Source organism: Sebastes fasciatus, chromosome 22 (genome assembly GCF_043250625.1).
Source record: "Sebastes fasciatus isolate fSebFas1 chromosome 22, fSebFas1.pri, whole genome shotgun sequence".
Classification (NCBI taxonomy): Eukaryota; Metazoa; Chordata; class Actinopteri; order Perciformes; family Sebastidae; genus Sebastes; species Sebastes fasciatus.
The window spans coordinates 3,346,524-3,370,673 of NC_133816.1; the positions used below are offsets into that span (position 1 = coordinate 3,346,524).

The 24,150-nt window shown below is 42.1% G+C and overlaps 1 protein-coding gene across 4 annotated transcripts in view; it reads right to left on the reverse strand.

Annotated features, from left to right (window-relative positions):
• LOC141761369 (urea transporter 2) overlaps window positions 1-18,593 on the reverse strand; it is a 34,668-nt gene extending 16,075 nt beyond the window's left edge. Inside the window, exons 1-6 of one of the 4 annotated variants that reach the window (XM_074624723.1) lie at window positions 18,371-18,593; window positions 10,740-10,890; window positions 9,063-9,252; window positions 8,255-8,383; window positions 6,682-6,871; window positions 804-951 (exon numbers count right to left, since the gene is read on the reverse strand). In XM_074624723.1, coding sequence (XP_074480824.1) covers window positions 804-951; window positions 6,682-6,871; window positions 8,255-8,383; window positions 9,063-9,252; window positions 10,740-10,866 — 784 coding nt within the window. In that variant the 5' untranslated portion in view covers window positions 10,867-10,890; window positions 18,371-18,593. Of the gene's footprint in view, window positions 1-803; window positions 952-6,681; window positions 6,872-8,254; window positions 8,384-9,062; window positions 9,253-10,739; window positions 11,120-18,370 lie in introns of those variants that run through there. The other 3 variants (XM_074624725.1, XM_074624722.1, XM_074624724.1) reach the window with 3 other exon arrangements.
• Between the last annotated feature and the right edge of the window lie 5,557 nt (window positions 18,594-24,150).

Below are 24,150 nucleotides of genomic sequence, written 5' to 3' on the forward strand. Positions count from 1 at the left end.
ACTTTGACAGCCCTAATTATAAGAAATGGCTAGGGTGGAATTAGCATTGCACATCTAAATTGTGATATTGTTTGGAGTGCCTGCATGGGTTTACCTCCAGGCGCTCTGGTTTTTCTTCCACAGCCCAAAGACATGCAGGTTAGGTTACTTGTGTGAATGGTTGTCTGTCTATATGTGTTTAGGGGTGCACCCTGCCTTTAGCCCGAAGTCAGCTGTGCGACCCTGCCCAAGGTAAGTGGTTTTAGATAATGGATGGATTTCCAATTTGGGGAATTCACAAGAGACAGATTAAAAAGACAGAATGGGGGGCACCCCTGTGGCTTAGGGGTCGGGATACCGATAATGAACCGCCACATTGCATCTCTCTCTCTCTCTCCCTTGTTTCCTGTCCTATCTCTGCGGTCTATATTAAAAGGCACAGAAACACTTTCAGGGATGTCACGGTGAAGGAATTTCCCCAGCGAGATATTATTGCCTTTTTTTTCTTTCATTTATCCTGAGGTTAGCATTAGCAAACCTAGCTAACCGGTGAAGTTACCATCGATGGCTGAATCCATCGTAATATATTGAATCATAACCCCTGTGTCATGATACGTATCGTATCACCACATTCCTGCCAATACACAGCCCCGGTATGATGTCAGTACAGTACAGTATGACCTACGGAAATATAATATTCCCACTCTTTTACCGGTCCCACTCCTCCCACACAGACACACACACACACACACACACACACACACACACACACACACACACACACACACACACACACACACACACACACACAGATGGAGACTCACCAGCCAACGTTCCAACTGCTGATCCCAGCAGAGCGTGGGCGGCCAGCAGGGGGGAGTAGAGCAGAACAGCACCCAGGATGAGGAGGGAGGGCCCAAGAGTTTCACAGGCATAGATCTGACCCACACCCAGAGGGATGCCACGAATTACCTGGACGAGAGACGGAAGGTAGCGGAGGATTTTGAGATGTAGCAGATTGAAAAAGATGAACAAAAGTTTCAAGTGTAAAATTTGAGAGCAGAAGCACAATCACAAAGACAAAATGTGTGATATCTATTCAGCGGCTCTCTTCCCAGTCAAAACCAGCCTCTCTTTTCTTCGCCCAGTTAAACACACACACACACACACACACACATATGCTGCATTACCAACAGTCAGTGAGAAGTGAGGAGTTTCCATGGCGACGGGATGGGTGCACCTGCCTGTCGCTGATATTTACAAGTCATAAACGGTGTTTAATTATATTGCTGCCACATGAACTCTGTGTGCGTGCGTGCTTCTACGCGTGTACGCACGCGCCTGTGTGCACGTGTGCGCGTTAGTGTGCAGAAGGATTAAAGACGTGCTGTTGTGGTTGTGTGCAGCCAGAGCGCCCTCCTCAGCAGAGTGAAAGCCGAAGACATTAAATATAAATAGGACCGACGTCATCCCCATCTCTGGAGAGAAGCAGAGGAAATATGAGAGGAGGAGAGAGGGAAGGAGGAGAGCAATAGAAAAGAAAAATGGGATGAAAGGGGGAAAATAGAAGAGGAGGAGGAGGAGGAGGAGGAAAGAGGTTTCACATCAAGGTCCGTAACAGAAAAACAATATTGTGTCGTCCTTGAAAATGTGGTTACTAGCTGTTTATCGTAAACTGAATAATGAAGGAGGAGAGCAAAGGATGGATGAAAAAGCCAGATTGAAAAAGTGATGAAGAAAGATGGAGAGAGTGGGAGACGGAGGAAGGCAGCAGAGCAGAGACATGGATGGAGACCGGGGAGAAGAGAAACAGAGAGATAAGAAGAAGGATTTAGAGCTTTCAGATCTCCAAACAAACCAAAGGGAATTTGTGAAATGGAAAGGACAACATTTACAAGGCGAGAGACGAGACAGATGGAGGGAGGAGAAAAAGAGGGAGAAACTGGAAGAAACAGAGAGAAATAATTTGAGGCTGAGGGGCTGAAACTTGTGGAAAGTAATTATTTATACCTTTTTCCCACCAAAATTAGCGTGTATGTGTGTTTTTTTTAACACGGGAAAATCCACTACAAATAGCTGTTGCATCGGCCTTTCTGGGTTTTTTCCCCTGGTCTGGCTGGCACCGGAAGCAGAGTTAGTAAACAGTGAAATTGTTAAGTTAGTTACTTTATTTTTTAATATATCTGTTTCTTATTCAGTCTCTCTTTCAAACTCTCTGATTGTTGGAACAGTAGAAAGACTAACAAAGATGGTTTTGATGAGTTTTATTTTGTTTCTGTCGAGTGTGAGTGTGTGTGTTGTACAACGATTAGCGAGTTAAAATTACTGTTTCTGATAATGGAGTCTGGTGGCTTTGAGGAGCGCATATTAATTGTATGTTTGTACATTAATAAATTATAATAATTGTGCAAATCCCTGTTGATTTTATTACCTGCGCCAAACCCGAGGCCTACTAAGGAGGTTATGTTTTCACCGGCGTTGGTTTGTTTGTTGGTTTGTTTGTTGGTTTGTCTGTTTGGAGGATTACTCCAAAAGTCCGCGATGGATTTGAATGAAATTTTTTGGAGGGGTGGGGTGTGGCACAATGAACAATCCATTTGATTTTGGTGGTGATCCGGATCATGATCATGAATCCTGCCTCGGTGGAGGTCTGCGCTCTCCGAGTGCACTTCTAGTTTATTATATATTCATTTCAACGTGCGTCACATAGCATTGCACTGGAAAGGTGCGAAAATTTGCATGTTCACCCCATGGATGAATAAATGGTTACAAAGCAAAAAAACTTGAGTTCCGAGCATAAAATTACCCAGATCCCATGGAGCCCATAGAGCAGGCGCAGTAGGCATTCCTTAAAATCCGCCTCCCAGCCCCTCGCTCCAGCCTCAGTCTGGGTCTCATTCACATGAACGGAGGAAGGGAAATAACTCTGGATTTGGCTATTAGTGCATTTCACACCTTTTTAGGACCTAATGATTTAAATTAGGGCTATTTAAGTGTTCAAACTAAGAAGTTGATTTGCTTCTAAAAAAAATTATCCGCTGATTTACAGACGTCTCTTTCCCAATGTAAGTCAATGGGGAAAAGTCTTTTTGGGTCCAATGGCATCACGTGACGGATACGGAAGTTGTAGTACCGCCGTTTGGCCACTATGTTAAATTTGCTTCAAAGCCCGGTGATTTTTCACTGCCGATAGGGGTATTTATAGGCTCCAACTCCTGACTACTGCAGAGTCATTTGTCCCGGGAAATAAATACTGACTGTACCCTTTCCCACTAAAGACAAAAGCCAGATGTTAGTGGGTTTTTTGTCCAGTGGGAACGGGGCTTTATTGTGAGGGATGCCACAGGGTGCAATGCTTCTTAACAGAATAGTGTGTAAATGTTGACTCAGGACACCGAACAGCGCTGAGAGGGTTTAGTACGTCTAGTTTAGACAGCTTTACAGTCAGTTTGCAGAGCATCATGTGCAAGAATATACTTATACAGCATCCTTTACCACTCCTGGCTCTTACTGGGCCTCGAAAACACACGCTGTGGTAAATAAATCCAACAACAAGAGGTCCAGTTCCAGGTCCAGTTAGGTATCTAACTGGTCTTCCATATTCAGTATTGTGTATTGGACATAATACAATATTGTGGAAGATATCTTGTATATTTAGTGTTTCTTTATATGTATGTATATCTGTGTATGTTTATAGGAATTTGTATAGTTTGTTTGTATCTATATGTGAGGTTTTGTTATCCATGTAAATCAGCAAATAAATACATATACACAAATGCTAACGAGTAATCTTTATGTACGCTCATTACATTTTGAAGAGCGTTTGTGATTCAGATCACATAATCTGTACCGCCTTGCTTCCGAGCAGAATGGAGATTAAAATTCAGTCGGCTCTCAGAGCGCCGAGATGCCAGCTGGCTCACGGAGATCAAAAGCAGGCTGCGGCAGCTGGTGAGAGTCTGGAGTTTTCTGCCAAAGTCTCGTGAGAAGCAGTTCAAGGCGACTGCATTTTACTTCAATTTGGTGGTCGAAGCTATGTATTTATTTACTACAGGTTGCATTTCAATCAAGGTGACTTCAGTAGCATAGATTTAGAACTTTTTTTTTTTGTTTTTTTCTCCCTGCTATACAAAGGTAAACTTATCCTTCCTGGCAACCTGACACTCACATGTCCATCACACACTCTGAATCTCCACAGAAACTGAACAAAAGACGACTTTATCTTGAATGCGACAGCCTTACCTCCGCCTTACGAGTCTCAATCACCAAGAATTGTTAATTAAAACAGTTTGGGCTGATTATAATTTCCTGAACCGGCGCTCCATCGGTAACTGTTGCTAAGTAACTGGTGAGTCATAGCTGGGTGATCTTCTGCATATTGTGCTCCTATCAGTTACTTGTTCACTCTGGCTGCAACCTGGCAGACACAGAGGATAACTGGCCTCACTTTAGCTTTTACCTTCTTAAAAATCATCCTTCATCATATTCCTGTCACTTCCAATAGTTCCCTTTGAGACTACTCATGATCTGCACCTGTTTTTGTGATCATGTGACTTGATGGGCTGTCTCTGTCCAAATATCACTGCAAATTAAACCCTCATGGTGAAATGCTGATAAATGTAAAATGAAAAATTGACAACATTAGTTGCAGATCATGCACTTGCAGATTTAGGAGGCTTTCACATCAGGGGACCCGGGGCCCGGATCCGAGTACACATGACCCCAAAGTCCAAGTTTGTTTGATTAGTGCAAACGCTCCGCACCTTACTCATTGATCCATACTCGAGTCCACTTGGAAAAGGTGGTCTCTGATGGAATTTTCTATCTATTCCTCTCTCGGGGAGATCAGTGTCCCCTCGTGTGTTGACATCACTGGGTTTGGATTCCTGCCTTTGGGGCGCCACCGTTTCTCTGTACAGCTGTGTCTGCGGTAGGGGCCGTGGAGCCAGTCGCCGGGGCAACTGGGGTCACAGAGATGCAGAGGAATCTCGTGAGTCAAAACATGATGAGGATAAAACACTGGGTACCGGGGGAGAAAAGGGGAGAGTTGTGAGGCCTTCACGCAATGAACACATCACTGGAGGGGACCTGACAATTGCTATTCAACTCCGCCGGTCTCCTCCGAAATCTGTATCTGCTTGCAGCATGCGCCAATCTCATCCTCTGAACTGCACGACCGTGGGTGATAAAGCAGGAAGGCAGATGAGAGGTTCCTTAAAACATAAACAATAGTAGGCACTGGTATTGGGTGATTTCACGTTCACTCTCTTGTGCGTCGCCTCACTGTTTTGACCGACGCTCGCTTGTGTCTACGTAGTGCGAGAACAGGCGCCGAGCAACAGGACGCTGACTGTCGTTGACTTAACGGCCACAGGTGTAGCTGTTAACAAGCAATATCTGATTCTTACATATAGCCCCTTTAAAGAACTGTTCTCCTCTCTGCTGTCTGTTGTTATTTCAGTAGGAACCGACGCGACCCTCCTCCACCCCGTTCACCTACAGCGCAAAAGGTTCCTTCTACTGGGCTCATCAGAAGTCCCACTCCACACCCCATCATCCAGATCTTCAGCCACCTCTCTGTCTGGACTCCTGGGGGGGAATATTCCTGTACTAACCACGGCATCACTACCCCCCTAAATATGATTGTTAGCATGGAGTCTAATCGACAATAAATGTATATGGTCACTATAAATTAAATCTCTCCTGAACTTCCAGTGCCTGCTGGTAATTTGCATTCATAAGAAGCGTGTTCTTTGTTAGTGAATGGATTCTTATATACAGAACTATGACTTATGGTAAAACCCCAAAAACATGGCGTAAGATCTCTTTGTTACACCAATTTAAGAAATAAAAGTAGGGAAATTAACCTTCTGTTGACTTTGATTGTGAGAAAAGTTTTACTGTTGATGAAGTCAACCAAGCTTCAAGATATTTATAAATTATTATTTTTTTTCACATTTAAAAGGGACTGTTTGTAACTTTTTAAGCGTATAAATGTACCGGGTCGGGACACATGCGCGCTCGCATATGCGCGTTCGCGTGTGGCCGCTGCCTCGTCTCCTCTGCCTGCTTACTTTCACTCAGATAGAGCGCGCGTTCTCGCTCAGCTCTCCACCTCTAGACGTGAACGCGCGCTCACTCCACACTGCAGAAGAGTTAGTGAATATCTAGTGAATGTACAGTGGATGTTTGTGCAGAAATAAATGCTGCAGCTCCTCCAGACCAATAGAGGTTTTCCGTGTCTTGTGAAGTGACGGGGCTCTGCGGAGAGACACGTTATCGTCTCGTTACCGACCGAGTGCCGGTGTCTCCTCTGCTCTCTCCGGCTGCGGGCGGAGAGAGCAGGGAGACACGCTGCAGAGCCCCGCTGCCTCAGCCTGCGCTGAGGCAGGAAAAGTCAACACTAGGATCAGTTCTAAATCATGTTCATGGAGAGACCTTCGTCTGGTCAGCTAACATTACTGCCAAGCAGGGGAAATATAGAGTGATATTGTGGTTTTAGCTGACACACGTCAGCTAAAACCACAATCACCTCTCCCCTTTCCTCACTGTGTTGAGCGATGCTCGTTCAGGTCTATTTAGAACGAGCAAGCGTGAGCCCGATGCTGACTTTCGTTGATTTCACGGCCACAGGTGTCGCTGTTAACAAGCAATTCTGAAAGTTACAAATAGTCCCTTTAATTAAACGTTGGGTCGCCTCACCTCTACTGCATTGAGCTCGGTGCTGTTGGGCTCCAACAGCCCCGGTGGCATAACCGGGTGGTGCGGGAAGAAGAGGTTGTCTGGGCCAGTACAAAGCAGGAAGAGGACGATGACGATGTTGAAGGGAAACACTGCAACAGGCAAGTCCCAGCGGTCCAACACTGGGGAGAGACCACTGTACAGAAAGACACTGGAGATGGGGATGGGGGGGTGAGAGAGAGGAGGTGCTGATCAGTTTTAATGAAATGGACCTTGTTTACATGCTTCATGCAGACACATGGTGTTCATATTCACTTTAATGCAGAGCCCTTCCAAAATGGCCTCACCGTGGCATCCATCACTCACATTCTGTACGTTGGGAGTAAAGTGGAAGCACGCCTGATATATACCTACCATTGGATGTTTTTAGTTTTCAGTCTGCAGATGTGTGTAAAAAGTCTTAATATTTCTAGGTTGACTGACATCACCAAACGTGTCTTTTGGTTGCCTTGGAGACGGGAGTAATTTCTACTGCTTCTTACAGTGACTCACGACTCCTGTGGCAAAAAAAAAATCAGCAAAACCCGCAAAAGTTAGATTCATTATATGTTAAAATATGATGCATTTATTTAAATAGAAATAGGGGCTACCACTAATGAGTCTCGATTCATTGTTTTATCCTATAAAGTATCAAAAATAATGAAAATATCCATTATAGATAAACCAGTTAACTAAGCTTTTAAAGAGGACCTATTATGCTTATTTTCAGTAACTCCCTTTGGAGTGGACTTTGAGCTTTGTAACTTTGACCTTTTACATGCACAAAAATCTATACAACGCACTAAAAGGGAAGGGGAAAAGCCCAAAAGCATAATAGGTTCTCTTTAAAGCTCCCATATTGTAAAAAGTGAGATTGTCATGGCTTTTATATTATAAAGCAGGTTTAAGTGATATATAAATACTGTGAAAGTATCAAAACACTCAATCCATGGAGAAACACACACAGCCCGTATCAGAAACTGTGCATTTGAAACAAGCCGTTAGGATTTCTTTCCATTTGTGATGTCACAAATATACAATATTAAGACCATTTCACAGTTTTAAACGTAAACATTCTAAATGTGTCCCAGTTTATTTCCTATTGCAGTGGATGTGAATGACATCAGCTGACATGATGTAAATATGGACCCAAGCTGTTTCCTAGCAACGCAATTCTGTTGCTATTCCGTTGAAATGCGCTGAAATGGAGCGTTTCAGACAGAGGATGATTACAGGTATATTCAGACAGACAGTATGAGAAAAATAATGTGTTTTTTGAACATTAAAGCATGTAAACATGTTCTAGTAGAAACCCAAAATACAAGCATGAATGTGAAAATGAGCATGATATATCCCCTTTAAAGTACTATAGGTCCAAATACATAATAGACTTCAAAAGAGACACTTGAGAGAGAGAGGTGCTTCAAGCGAACACTTCACACAATATACCGACTGTCCTCACTGGAAAACCAACAGCATTGGTCAGCTGAACAAAATGACTGACGTGCAAACAAAGTACCCCCTCCCCCCTGTTGTGTCTGTGTGTCTGTCTCACCATGTAGCTGACCCAAAGCAGGCAGGCAGCAGCAGCCACCAGTACCAGTCTCCAGCTGAGCTGAACACTCCCATCAGCAGAGACACCAGCATGCCGTTGAAACCATGGAGACCTCCCGACACCTCATCACTACACACACACACAAACACACAAACACACACACACACACACACACACACACACACACACACACACACACACACACACACACACACACACACACACAGACACACAGAGAACAGGAAGATTCACATATCACCATTATGTCTCACATTTTCTCTTTTGTTTTCATGATCAAAACCCACATTAGTGTAGCTTTTCCTCAGGAAACAAACTGTTCAGTTTTAATGAGCCCCAGGGTGACACTAAATGTATTCAACATGTCGGGTTTAAAAAACATTTGGAGCCCTAGTTCAAGTGGAATTTTATTTTTACAACCTTAAAATGAGGTTGCGTATTAGCATATTATACTGTGCGTGGCATAAACAGTAAATATTGAGACATTAACTGAAATAAGAATTGCTAGGCAGTGGGTGTGGGTGAACACAGGGCCATCAGTCATGGAGCGGTTATTCTCATGAATTTTAACTAGAACCCTCAATCAACTTTAGCCGTAAGGTCGAGCAAATGATAGGCTTATGTTACAAGGTCAGTTTCCAGGCAACAGACAGGCTTTTTATGAGGTTTGATTATTTAAAAGCGGTATTTTTCCTGTTGAGTGGTTTTAAGATATACAGATCATTTAATATGTACATACAAATGTACACGTTTATGAGCTATTTGTGTGTGTTTCTGTATATCATTCCACCTGTCTTGCTCCATGATAACAGCTGTCAGCGTAGAGGCCAGTACACCAAGAGTTCCCAGCAGGCCCAGCCAGGGGGAGGCCCAGTACAGCGCGGCCAGGATGAGAGCACCACTCAGCGGGTTGTTGGCTAGGATCACCCTGGACACCCCTCTCAGGCCCCACACCGCCAGCTGCAACGCAAAAAGCTTGTCTGAGGACACAGAAAGAAAACATTTTACACACTTTTTTCTTGAAAGCATCCCCCCTCCCAACCAAAACATTTTGGGAAAATTTATATTTTTTCAACTAAAGAGGCATATTTCTTGATGCGAATACAGGGTTTTATACAAGAATCAAAGATGGGAGTTTAATGATGATTGTGTTTTATGTTGGAGGAAGAGTGCAGCAGCATTCACCGTGGGAGTAGGGTGATGTATGCCTCTGCATATTTTATATGGTAAGCATTTCAGGGTCATTTATTTGTGATTATGGCGGTTTTGCTCTTTTTTGAGCAAGTTTTGTAATTAATCACATTATGAGAAGACTCAGCCTTGATGAATTATGTATTTTCCAAGCACATTTTAGATCATGTTGATCAGCAAACGTGTCTTTTGGTTCCCTTGGAGACAGGAGTAATTTCTACCGTTTCTCACAGTGATTCACAACTGCTGTGGCAGAAAAATCGACAAAAAGCTCACAAATTTGATTCATTATACAATTAAATATGATTCATTTATTTAAATATAAATAGGGCTACCACTAACGGTTATTAATAATCTGTCTATTAGTTTCTCGATTCATTGTTTTTACAATTAAGTGTCAAAAATAATGAAAGTATCTATTATAATTTCAGGAAACGTCATCGTATCGCGGTAACGTTGCGGTCGAGCCGGCCGTCGCTACCGTCTCCGTGGTCAAATGGGCCGACGCTACAACTGTAGAGCACCCATATACTGACATTTATGTTCTCTGCATTCAAACGGCCCCGATGGAGCTGACCATGGATGGATAAAGAGAACGGAGCTGACGGGAGAGCTACAGACCACCTTGGAGAAGTTAGAGGAAGTAGTAACTACGTTTGGTTTTCAAAATAAGGTGTTAACAAGGGGAACTGTATATAAAAAATACATCTATGGAAATAAGATGGATTGAATTATATTCACCAGAAGTATAAAACATTACATGTCCCTTATAATAAAAAAAAAATACCACTAAATTGTGAGGGGAATTTCTAAAATAAATAAAATATTCCTGACAATGACTGATATATTTGACTACAAACATACTGAAAATCAATCATTTTTACTGGATTAATTTAGAGATTTTCCAAAGTAAAAGTCCCTAGAAGAGTATGATTTAATTTTTTCCCATGGTCTAGAGTTAAAAAAGTTAACAAAAATCACAATAAATCAACATTTTTGTAGAATGGTAATACATATCTAATCAGCACCCAAGTATTGTGATAGCATCGAATCAGGAGATAGGTGTATCGTCCCAGCCCTAGTATTTTCAGGTGCATACTTGTATTTTGGGTTTCTACTACAACATGTTTATGTTACTGCTCAAGTTTTGTAATAAATCACCTTATGAGAACACTCAGCCTTGATGAATTGTGTTGTTCCCCGGCACATTTTATCGTACAAATACTTTTTATAAGACGTTTTGGGATGCAGCAGTGTATTGTGAGAGTTTTCCTACCCTGCATGTACTTATCCAAGAACTCCATGTCCCCGGTAAAGAACAGCAGACCGCTCAACACACGCCGACCGAGGCTGGCACGATTCCTGCTGGCCTCCTTCGCCTCCGCTTTGGTATCCATCCACATCCCTGCAGCTGTTGGATCACACCGCTAGAAAAAAATTTATAAATATGTCATACTAATGTTGGAAAACCCCAGAGTTCCACTTGTTGCTACTTTTTTTTTTGTTCTCCTCACTCCTCTGTTTGTTTTCCTGTTGCTTCCTACTCCCCCCTTCCTTCTCAGTCATCCCTCTTTCCTCCCCGTTGAGGTTTAAGGGGACGACACATAAACTAGACCACAGAAGAACAAAGTCCAACGCCATCTGGACTGGTCGAGTCGAAGAAGTTTGGTGAACCCCCCGTGCTCCTGCTCTTTTTCTCCCCATCTCTTTCCCCTTTCTCTTCCAGCCCCACTGAGACATCTCTTCACCAATTGTTTGCCTATTTAAAGGTCACCTATTATGCAAAATGCACTTTTCCATGTCTTTTAAACATCAATATCTGTCCCCAGTGTGTCTACAGGCCACCATAGTATCATAAAAGACCATCCTCTCTCTTTTTCTCCTCCTCCGTTTGTCCGGAAATGGGTGCAGAAAAAAAAATCGCTTTTTTTCCTTCTCTTCTGACGTCATTAGAGAAATGCAAGCCATGTAAGGGTTTCCTGGTCGAACCAGAGAGAACCTTCAGTAGCTGACCCCGGCCCACAGCGTGTCACTGTCTCTCCTCCTCAACCTAACTTGAGCAAAGTCTGCAAGAACCAGCAGAACAGGCTTCATGTACTCCCATCATCTAAATATAACATGTTCTTTCACAAAGGCTTTATGTAATTACACTGTTTAAACAGATGATATTTATATATTATATATATTTGATGTCATGCATGTAGCAGAGTACAGGTAGTAAATAGTGACTTGTAAGCAACACAACACATTTCTGTTTCACAGTCAAACTTTATTTGAGTTGACAGATGACAATATTAATTATTCACAGCATTTGTAATCATCTCACCTGTTAGTTAGTTATGTGACATGGTACAGGAGAAAGTCTTCAGCTCTGGTAAACTATGGTAAGCTAAGCTCCGGTGGTCTGTAGTCATGGTAACACAGAGACAGCTACTACTGTAAATAATATACCATTACTCTGATCTTCCATACATTTATCTTTTAGCAGAAATAATGAACTGACTACTGTTTCACATCTTCTATTTTCCACCCTGATGGTCGCTGTGTTTACACACCGTCTCATAGCGGTAGCATGTAGCTAATGGGGTTAGCTCTGTATCTCCCATCTGCTCTCAGCTGTCTGCTCTCCTCTGGGATGATTCTGTCGGTCATTTCTCACAGATGGATCTGTAAAGACAGACGTAAAACAGAGTGTATGTTTACGGTTTACAGAGTTGATGCATAAGGTAAACACTGAGTTAACTAACAGAGCTATAAATAATATTATTTACCTGAGAGAAACCGTCAGGAAAACCTAGAATCTGGACCGCAGATGTTCATCATGTGTCGCCGATTTCTGATCAGATTCCTCCGGTAACGTGCGCTGGGTGAAGTTTCTGGTTTATAAACTTTAAAGTGGTTTATAAGCTCTATTCTAGCTGCCTCTCCCTCCACTCCTCTCTCTCCACTCGTCTCTCTCTCTCTCTCTCTCTCTCTCTCTCTCTCTCTCTCTCTCTCTCTCTCTCTCTCTCGAGAGAGAGAGAGAGAGAGAGAGAGAGAGCTTCTCCGGGAGGGAGGGGGAGGGTGACGCTGTTGTTGTTGAGGAAGTTTGATTGACAGAAAACGCTGACCAATCAGAGCAGAGTGGGAGGAGACAGGCTGTGAATCAGTGGTTTTCAGACAGAGGCTGAATTAGGCTCTGAGGCAGGCAGACTCAGGCTGCAGTATGAGAAGAATAAAGGGTTTTTTGAACATTGCAGCATGTAAACATGTTCTAGTGCAACATTAAAATACATCTATGAACCTGGAAATGAGCATAATATGTGACCTTTAAGCAACTCATCCACCTTTTATTGCAGCGCACGCATGAATGTTTGTCTTTCCTTCATTTGTAAAGCCATTAGTAGTGTGTTGTGTCATCTCAAGGCTTCCTGAGAGGTGTAATATATAACTCAGCTATCCCTGCTGCTTTGCCTTCTCTGAGAAAAACACATGCAGGAGAGGAAAATATCGACTGTTCTGTAACTTCTGAGAGGCGCTTGTTTTGCTTTTGACTTTCTGTTAACAAGCTCCTCACGCTGCTTCTGCCTAAAGGATTTTTTCCTTGTATTTTGTTTCCACTTTCAGAACAGTAGAGAGCACTTGGAGTTCAGAAAAAGTGTTTGGATTTGTTTGTGTGCATGCATACCTGCTACCTTTACCTCCTCTTATCACCTTTCTCCAGTGTTGGAGCGACACCTAACTCACCGAGTGACCTGAATAACACTTTGAATTCTCTTCCACTTGAGAAAAAAGTGACTTCCAAGAGGTGTGCGCATCCATGTGTGTGCATGTTATGGTGCACATCCATTAGCAGCCTCAAAGTGCAGAAAGTGAAGGCAATAACAGTGTGTCAGATAGCATCACGGAGAGAATCTCTTCAGTCTGTCTGAGGCCGTGCAGCGGGGATTCAAAAGCCTTGTTTTTGCAGGTGGAAATTGCTGCGCCATTGACAGCTCATCTCTCTCTATCTCTCTCTTGCTTCCTCCGTCTCCCTCGCTCTATCCGCCTTTTATTTGCTTCAATAAATACACCCGCCTCCCTCTGTCTGTCTCTGCTGCTCGGCTCCTTCCATCAATCACAGACTGTAAAACTGGGGGAAAAGAGCTACAGACACGCCAGAGTGGGCCGTTATTAGAGAAAGAGATGCAGATGAATGTTGGAAGATTACACTTTGACCTGCGAATGTGTTGGTTTCGCACACCACATTAAGGCAAGCCACCACCATACTGTAGCTGCAGTCAATTACAGTATTCATGTTCAATATTCATGGTGTGTGCCTGTTTCATTCCAGACTCAATCTAACAGACTAAAGGTCACGAAATGTATTATAAAGCACACTCAGAGGACTATACATTGAAGTATACAGTACTGTCTGCACTAATGTGTCACCAGTGAGCCATGTAGCGACTGAATACTGAGTCCAGTGACATGACCAGGGTTTCCACCAGTCTATTGCAAGCCTGGTGGCCCGCCAGGCCTGAGATGACTCGCCGCCAGGCCAAAGCATTGGAGAATTATGTATTTTAATTTTTTCTAGGGATGTGCATTCCAAGCAAAAATTACTATTCGACACTGGGAATTAGTCAATTATCATTCGAAAATCGCTGCATAGTAGCGGCTCAGTCTTAAAGCTAGACTGAAGATAATAGTATGACGTAGCCAATTTATTTGTGACAAATGGGGGCTCGTCCGGGATACCACATGAAACTAGGAAACCTAAGAATTGATTGGTATCATGTCATACTAGCTTGTGGGGAAGAACGCTAAATAACACTCTAAAGTTCCACTCAATTTTGGCGAGGAAAAACTGGCATGGCCATTTTCAAAGGGGTCCCTTGACCTCTGACCTCGAGAAAACAGATGATGACAAACTGCATAATTTGCAGTTGAAAAAAGGTAATAAATCACAATATATCTCATCGCAAAACACATACAACATATCGCAAAATGTTTAAAATCGCAATAAGATCGTATCATGAGTTAAAGGCAGGGTTGACGATGTTCTCCAGTCTACACTATTTGTTATATTGGTTGAAATGGTGTATACACCCCGACAGAGATCCATTACTGATGAGCTCTGAAAAAGGACCGGAAAAGAGCCGTCATCTGTAGCTGTTGTAATCCTGTAAAAACGTCTACTAATCACTGTCTCGCGGTGCGCTTTGTAAAGAACCAATCAGATGCCTCCCTGCCTCCCTGCTCGTACTCTACCCTTGGCGTGCACCAGCCTGAACTCAAAGCGCGTCGCCGCTGCACGTTTACTGGAGAATGGAAGCTAAAACTCAGCCCTGCAGTAGCACTGCAGCGGTTACTTGTCATGAGGTAGCGTTGTTGAGTTGAGGTCCTCTCTCCGCTCTGTGTCTGTGAAGTAGTTACGCGGCGGTGCTCGTGCACGTGTGTGGGGGGGCGTTGCCTTGGAAGGAGCCTCGAGGGGAACGGGGAGGGGGTTTAGACGGAGCTCCTGAGGCGATGCTACTTTCCAATTATGCTAGCTTTCCAACATCGTCGACCCTACCTTTAACATACAAACTTTGGTATGTTTGGAAACTTTGGGATCTCCACTAGAATCTAAAATTAACTTCTCTACATTTTAACAATATTTGCCGGCACAGCATGAGTTTGACGTGCCCACAGGCTGGCCCGCGGCTTGTTAAAGTGTCGGACAGCTGAATGAACACAAGAGAAGGACAAAGTGCATGCCAAACCATCAGCCCTTACACCTTCAGAAACAGCATTATGAATCTGGAGACCTTGCTGTGCACATGCTCTACCACCAAGCTACAGTAAAAGTTTAATTCACATTATATATGAACTAAATCAATGCATTCATACAGTCTAAAATCTCTCTTTAGAGCCACATTGATAAACTGGATGAAAGCAGTGCATTGTTACTGGTTCCAAATATAACAATCTACCAAACAGCATTAGTGTCACATCAAAATCCACCAAGGACACAGAAGTACCAGCAACTGAACTTTAAAAAGGGACACAATGTCATTTGCAAGTATTATTTTATTAACCTCAGGCAGAGTTTAAATGAAACAAAACAGATAATGATCAAAACTAATGTGAGCATTTGGATCAGTTCACAGAAAACTCCCCAAAGCCACTAAAATATCTAATTACTGAACCGGCTGAAAGAATCCAATCTCCACAGCAAATGAAGCATGAGGCCCCGATGATAACTTCATAAATGAAGTGCTGGAATTAGGCTACAGCCCATCTGGACTTCAAGATGCAATATTCACACTGTTCATCGTGGTGCTTAGAGTATGAGAGTTTTTCCCAGAAGTCAACACTAAAAAGGCTACTCATCTTAAAACGTTCTAACATCTCCGAGCTGTGTAAACACTGAATTGCTAAAACTTCCACAGAAGAGACGCAAGAGTGGAGCGAACATGAAACACATTGATAAAAACGGAGGACGTGTGTGTTATCTACAAGAGAGACGGAGAGAGAAAATGAGCCATCATTTCCTTCTGTTTCCATGATGATGGACATTTCGCTCATTCTTCTTTTTCTGCCTCTCTTTCTCTCACACTCTCTCTCTTTCCTCTTCTGTTGTGAATTATAAGCTGAAAGCAGGAAAACTGTGTGACGCACACAGACATTATATTATTTTGCCATTTAGGTTAACATGTTAGAACTTGTTCAAGGAAGTTTATTTGACATATTTGGCTATTTCACAGACCTGAGGAAAACAACCAATCAGAGCCAAGCTGGAGCCTCGTCGTCTCTGAGCAGCTGTCAATCACTCGTGAACGATCGAACGGTCAAACTAGGCAACGCTGATCAAATATGCATCAATATTCTGTTACAGTAATGCCTATTCCTCGCATAAAATGCTCAGAAACATATTTTAGTGTAATCTTTAAAATTAGAAATTTTGTTCGCGAGTAATTGACAGCTGCCTCCATTGCATGAACAGCCAATGGGAACGCTCTCTCTCTCTCTGAAATGACCTGTGATTGGCCAAAGTCTACCATCAGGGCCTACATTTTTTAAAACAGATCCATGAGGAGGTGCAAAAGTCTCTCAGAACACTTGAATTACAATATGCTGAAAGGTTATCATAGATTTTTTTTGCCCAATGATGCCAAAAATAATCTGCCTACTGCAGGTTTACATGTTTCAATTCAGGGAAAAATGTCTGCAGTTTCTTTCTCTTGCTCAAACACACACACGCCTCTTTCGCTCTAACCCCTAACCTTTACTCTAACATGAGCCTAATCCTGACTTAACACATCTTAACCTTGACTGTTTTTCCTTCTACGATACAGAGACAACATCAACATTGACTTCTCAAGCACGAGCATCATTTCAATAGGCTCTTCTTCACAGGCAGAGGGTGTCGTATGCTGTACACATTGTACAGTAAAGCCCCCTGAGGCAAACTTGTGACTTGTGATATTGGGCTGTGTAAATAAAATTGACTTGACTTGACAGTCTATTGGGGAAAACATCGGAGAGTAAAAAGACAGATAAGCCGAGGGGGTAGGAGGTGACTGACTGATGGGAGGATCATTCATGCCGCTCCAGCGGAGAGCCCTCTGGGTGACGAGTGGAGCTACATTCTCCTACATGGCCGTCTCACCATTCCTGCAAATAACTCCCTTCAATCCTTGTTGCCACTTGTTACCCTTCATCTCACATACAGTATCTCCTTTCTCTCTGAATATAGCCTACAGGTATGTACTCAAAGGAAGTGTAAAAAGTATGTCGGTTAAAATGTAGGCCTACTCTGAGTAAACGTCACTGCGTTACATTACAGGGGGAGGTAAACGGTAAATGGACTTGCATTTACATGGCGCCTTCCTAGTGTTCTGATCACCCAAAGCGCTTTACACGACACGTCAGCATTCACACACACATTCATGAACTGATGGCAGAGGCTGCCTTGCAAGGTGCCAACCCGCCCATAAAGATCTAACAACTAGACACAGATGCAAAACAGCTGCAGAGAAACATACAGAGACCACAAAGAGACTCACAATGACTATGAAAAGAAATGGGCAAAACAACCACAGAGAGACACAAAGCAACCACAGAGACTCAAAATGACCACAGAGACACAAACAACTACAAAGAGACACAAAATGACCACATAGAGACACAAAGCAACCACAAAGAGATGCAAAACGACTACAAACAGGGGCAAAATAACCACAGACAAGAAATAACTAGGAAAAAAAAGGCCAAACCAATTAAAGAGTGTCACAAAACAACTACGAAAAGACTCAAAATGACCCCATAGAGACACAAAAAGACCAAAAGAGACAAAAATGACCACATAAAGACAAAATGACAAAACAAGGCTAAACAACTACAGTGTATGTGTGTCTTGCTCCTATGAAGGAGAGGTGGTTGGGTATTTAGTATGTCTGTGCCCAGGGGCCCATTGTAACATAATTCACCCATGGGGAGGAAGGTTATGATGATCAACATCGGCAACATGAGCCCACATGCCCAAACCAACAAAAAATTCCACTTCCATAGATGGCACTTTGCAGACTGATCATACAACTGATTAACATTTATAAATAGGCCTATGCAACCAGTGTAGCCTCACTAAAATGAACTAGAAAAGAGACAAAAATTCTGAAGATTAAACAAAAATGACAATGAATGAAAAGTCACCAAGGCAGGTGCATTGTTAAGCCACACAAATGAAACAACCTGACACTTTTTATGTAGCCTAGGCTTGTTTAACAGCAGAATAAAACATCACCAAGACGTAGCAGACATGCATGAACAACTCCTGAGCGGCAGCTGCAGCCACAAACACACCTGACAGCAAAGGAGAGACTACAGATTTTACACATCCGGTAGCACGCACACACACGTGGAGAGTGAGGTCAAGGTGTTGTTGTGCTGTAAGTTACGCACCTATATGAATGTCATTCTGTGAGTCTCAGGGAAGTCCTCCTCAGTCTGCTGTAGGTTCAACTTCATTCTCTGTAGATAACACAACCAGTCCACCCAGCCTCTCTGGTTCCACCACTCCCAGTTTCTATGCAGTCAAATTAGCAGAGAGGCCTCACACTCCTCCCTGAACGGCACCATGACCATTTTAGCACTTAGCATGTTATTTAAACAATGTAGCATCACTTAGCGTGCCTAATTATAGTAGCGGCAACCTTTTTTTAACTATACCAAGGTACAATAATACTAACCATAATGAGGTCATCCTCAATTTGCTTACATTGTTGGTTATATTTCGTAATGCCAGCTTACTGCTAGCCCCAGCCCGGGAGTGACCGCTATTCCGCACCCTTCACACCCCCCTAACTGAAGGCCAAAGTGCACGGGAACCCTAAATACACGTATCATTTCCGGTGCTGCGTCACCTCAATGTAACTGCGACGCAGACACAACTGCAGCTTCTCCTCTGCTGCAGCTGCTGATTTATCTCCCTTTTTATCATGCATAACATCTCAACTTTTTATCTAAAAGAAATCAGGCTTTCATGCTCTACTGGTGTACTCTGATTCTTCAGCTTATGATTCACGGAAACCACTGGGAACGGGAACGTGATCTGGGGGTCACATTTAGTTCTGGAGATTGGAAAAGGATCTGCAATGGACTCTTTACGAAATGTACCTCAATCTCTATAATAATAATAATAATAATAATAATAATAATAATAATAATAATAATATAAACAAAATAAAAGAAATTCCATAGAATATATTTTACACCCATTCGCCTCCAGAAAAAAGTTACACAAATGACCACAAAGAAACACAAATCAACTACAAAAAGACACAGAATTACTACAGAGACACAAAATGACCACAAAAGAGACACAAACAACTACAAAGAGACACAAAATGACCACAAAGAGACAAAACAACTACAAAGAGACACAAAAAACTACAAAGAGATGCCAAATGACCACAAAGAGACACAAGACGACTACAAAAAAGGGTCAAAACAACCACAGACAAGAAATAACGATATAATTGGACAATGGACTCTTTCCGAAATGTACCTCAATATCTATACATGAACAAAATAAAAAAAATTCCATAGAACATATTTTACACCTATACGCCTCCAAAAAATGTTCCCCAGCTCTTCCAACCTTTGTTTTAAATATAAGATACACCAAGGTACATTTATCCATTTGTTTTGATCATGTGATCGCATCCAAACATTTTTGAAAGAGGTTCATTCTGTGATCCAGCAGGTAAACAATTCACGATGTCTCCTTCGCTTTACCTGTTGAACCACACTACTAATGATCTTTTTGGTACAGACATTTAATCTTTGTTAACACTTCTTTTTATTTTGGCAAAAAAGTGTATCTTGGTCTGCAACGGTCAACATGTGGATTCCACAGATCACAGCTCTCCTCCCTTTGGAGAAACTGACTCATGTCTGTGCTATTATTTATTCTTTGCCATATTATTGTACATCTATATGCTCGCTCATGTGTGCAGGCATGCATGTATACTGTTGTGTATACAGGTACATATTTATTTGTAATATTTATTTATAATGTGTATATATACAGTCTTAGCAGCGTCTGTTGTTAGTTTGGATTTTTATTCTATGTAATTTTATTTTAGTTCTCTGTGTGTGTTTTTTTCTCTCTGTTGTTGTGGGTTATTATGTAATTTTAAAATGTAAAAATCTAAAATCTAAAATCTGGCTCAATGGGCTTCTATATGACAGCATTGATGTTGTTAGATAATAGATTATGTAACAACAGGAGGCTGTTGCATTACTCACCGTCTTATTGAACTCCGTGTGATATTTCCTGCAACTACATTATGATGATGTACAACATCCAAGACAGAAAATGTTGAGCTCTGCCATCATTTGAAGTCCTGGAATAACAACAAAAATATTAACCGGAAGACGCGATGACTTGGGCATTATGATGATCAAATATTCATGTTTACGACATTCAAGCTGCAAAGCTAACAGCTATTATAATGTGTAACCCTCCAAGGTGATATATTTTTTCTTTTGTTGTCTCCCTTAGCCTATACTGTACATACATACACCCTGATTGTCATTGTATGTGCCTGCATGCATGTATGTGTTAATAAATGATCTCTTGTGTGGCATAGTCAGTATGATAAAGTAGAAGCCCAAAAACTCAGTATTGGTAGATGTTGCCTTATTCCACAGCCACAGTAAAGGCTATAATCCGGTTTGGACAGCTATGAGGAAGGTTTTTAAATGCAGCCCTCCCATACTCTGTATCTCTCCCTCCATGTGCATTTCCATGTTTGGATGTGCAGAAATGACGACGACCAAACCTAATCCAAGGCAACATGGAGGTGATGAGTGACTGCTGTGTGTTTTTGACTCGCCACCGGAGACAACTGGGCTCCTCATCCCTGCTGTGATACACCAGCTGTGTGCTGTGCATACAGTTATGACTGCATTGATTAGCTGCATGTTTTATTTAGGCCTGAACCTGTGTATCAGATCAAGTGAAAGCTCTTTCAGTTCTCTGTCTGTCATTTCTATGGTTACACAATGTTAATATTAAAGACGACCTATTATGCTTTTGTGATTTGTCCCTTTCCTTTAGTGTGTTATATATTTTTTTGTGCATGTAAAAGGTCTGCAAAGTTAAACTCCAAAGGGAGTTACTCTCCCCCACAGAAACACCGCCTTTTCTTCCGTGACGTGGTGATGTCACAAAGTAACACATTTGCATAATACCTGCCTAGCAGCTGGTTTGGCACACCCTCAAACAAAGCTAGTTAGAGCGGAGCTGGAGTGGAGTCCGAAGACTTTGTTTCGGTTGACCAATCACAACAGAGTAGGCCAGCTGACCAATCAGAGCAGACTGGGCATTAAAGCATGTAAACATGTTCTCGTAGAAGATCTGAAGACGAGCACAATAGGTCTTCTTTAAAGTAAATTTCATTTAAAGGAGCTATTTCAAAAAAGAGCTTCAGAGGTGCTGGTAGGTGGATTTCATAGCCTTCAGACAGAGCCTGCCTAGCTGTGTATCCCTGTGTCCAGTCTTTATGCTAAGCTAAGCTAACTGGCTTCTGGCTGTACTGTAGCTACAGTATATAACATGAGAGTCGAATCAGTCTAACTAACTCTCAGCACGCAAATAAGCATATTTCCCAAAATGTCAAACTATTACTAAACTATTCCTCAAAAGGAGCATTTCACCCAGTCATCATCATTTCATAGTTTCCAAATAAAACCTCGTAGAACTTTTTATTGGACACTCTTTGTGTTTACTCTGTTTCTGAGTAAAGAAAAAAAAATCCACCCCAAGTTGATTTTTAATCAATTTGCAGCCACGTTAGCCTTGTTTATATAGAGGAATGGCCTTAAAGGTCAGAATAGTGGCCGTATTATATGGAGTCAAAATTGACCCTAAGAGAAATAACCAACCACTATGTTTGACTTTATCTAACGCTGAAATGGAATTTCTGCAGCAAAGTTAACTTAAAGCTGCAGTGCGTAAAATTGGAGCAAATATGATTAAAAAAAGATTTTCCAAAATAATTTCCATTAAAGTCTCCTTAATCCCAACTGTAGAGGGCTGTTTGTTCCTTGCAGAATTTTGTTATCAGTGCTAAAACAGTGTTAACTTAAAACTTAAATGTAAACTATAATGAAACTAAATTCTTCTGATCCAGTTAACAGGATTTACCTGCTTTGACATTTAAAGGTCCCATTATATAAAAGAGTGAGATTTTCATGTTTTTTTATTATAAAGCAGTCTTAAGTCCTATATAAAAACTGTGAAAGTACCGAAACGCTCAATCCACAGGGAAATACACACAGCCTGTATTCAGAAGCTTTTGAAACAAGCTGTCAGGATTTCTGTCCATTTGTGATGTCACAAATATACAATATTTAGACCCTTTACACAGATTTAAACATAAACATTCTAAATGTGTTCCAGTTTATTCCTGGTTGCAGTGTGTGTGAATGACATCAGCTGACAGGAAGTACACATGAACCCTTGCTGTTGCCTAGCAACACAATTCTGTTGCAATTTCATCGCAATTCCGTCGAAATGCGCTAAAACGGAGCGTTTCAGACATAGGCTAAATACGGGCATATTCAGGCAGACAGTATGAGGAAAATAAAGTTTTTTTTGAACATTACAGCATGTAAACATGTTCTAGTAGAAACCCTAAATACAAGTATGAACCAGAAAATGAGCATGATATGGGACCTTTAAAGAAGAAGTCAGCGAGGCATCCTGGTGGTTCTCGCTTCATTCCTTCACTTGGGAATCCCAGAGTGGGTTCAGTTTCCGTCTCTTTCAACGTGTCCTTGAACATGACACCAATCAGAGGCACCCTGACCTCCACTGCGAAACTCATGAATGTTTGAAGCACTGTAGAACTGACCACATAGTTTGATTTGTCGGTGCAGCACGGAGAGACCTCAAACTTTAAAACCTTTCTACCTTATTTTGTTTCACTCCAAGTAGTATTTTTGGTATGATTAGTATTTGGTAGCAGTGTCAGGTGGATGGCGTGTACATTATTATGAATTCCATCTGTGTATGCAGGTCATACCATTCCTCTCTCTATTGAAAGAATAGACTGGTCAGACCGGTACTTTAATCACAGTGTTTATCCTTCAAATGACTCAATAAAACATATGCTACAGTGTCTGTGCTGTGAGGAATTTACACTCTGCTCAGTTTATGATGTATTAAAAATATCTACGGCTTTCCAATGCTCAAAGCATCAATATGAAGTCCTTGATCTTAAAATAGTTTTTCCCATTGAGTTTATGTCAGCTGTTTGATCTCCGGCTGTGAAAACATCAGTTCTCGGTGAAAGCTTGACAGCCAGTTTGGGATGCTTTCCCCCCAAAAGGCCGCCTGTTAGATCAGCATTTTATCTCCCTTCCTTCTGAGCTGCTTGCCGCTGAAAACACAAAGCTGAAAGTAAATAAATAAATAATGTGAAGCCTGGCTGGAGAGAAAACTAACATCTCCCGTTTTGGGCTTTTACTTTATGTTTTTCCTGTATTTTCAACTTGTTTATTCATTTAACAAATCAAATCAAATCAAATCAATTTATTTTTGTATAGCGTCAAATCACAACAGAAGTTATCTCAAGACGCTTTATATATAGAGTAGGTCTATGACCGTACACCATAGTTTAGAGACCCAACAGGATCCACCAAGCGCACTGTGGCCAGGAAAAACTCCCCGATTACTGGGAAGAAACCTGGAGCAGAACCGGGCGCAGGGCGGGCGGCCATCTGCCGAGACCGGCTGGGGGGATAGATAGATAGAGTGAGAGAGTGAGAGAGAGAGAGAGAGAGAGAGAGAGAGAGAGAGAGAGAGAGAGAGAGAGAGAGAGAGATATAGAAGCAGCCACAATAGCAGTCTAGCAGCTGTAATAGCTAATACAAGTAGGGCTGATAACACAAAACCAATAGTGGTGGATGGAAAGAGTGATAATACAACTATCGGAAAGCCAGCACTGTCCAGCATCTGTCCTCAGTACGTCCATGTGTGTTGGTGTGGGACGTCCCTGCGATCGATGCCCGTGCGTTGGTTCCTGCAGCATCAGCATGCTTGCTGGGGGCTCTTGATGTCTTTGGCAGTGATTGAGAAGTGGTATTCTCCAGGCTGCCACATTGTCACTAGGTGTTGGAAATCCCTCGTTAGCATTGGTAGTCCCTCGTACAGACGTAGTTAATTAGGGATG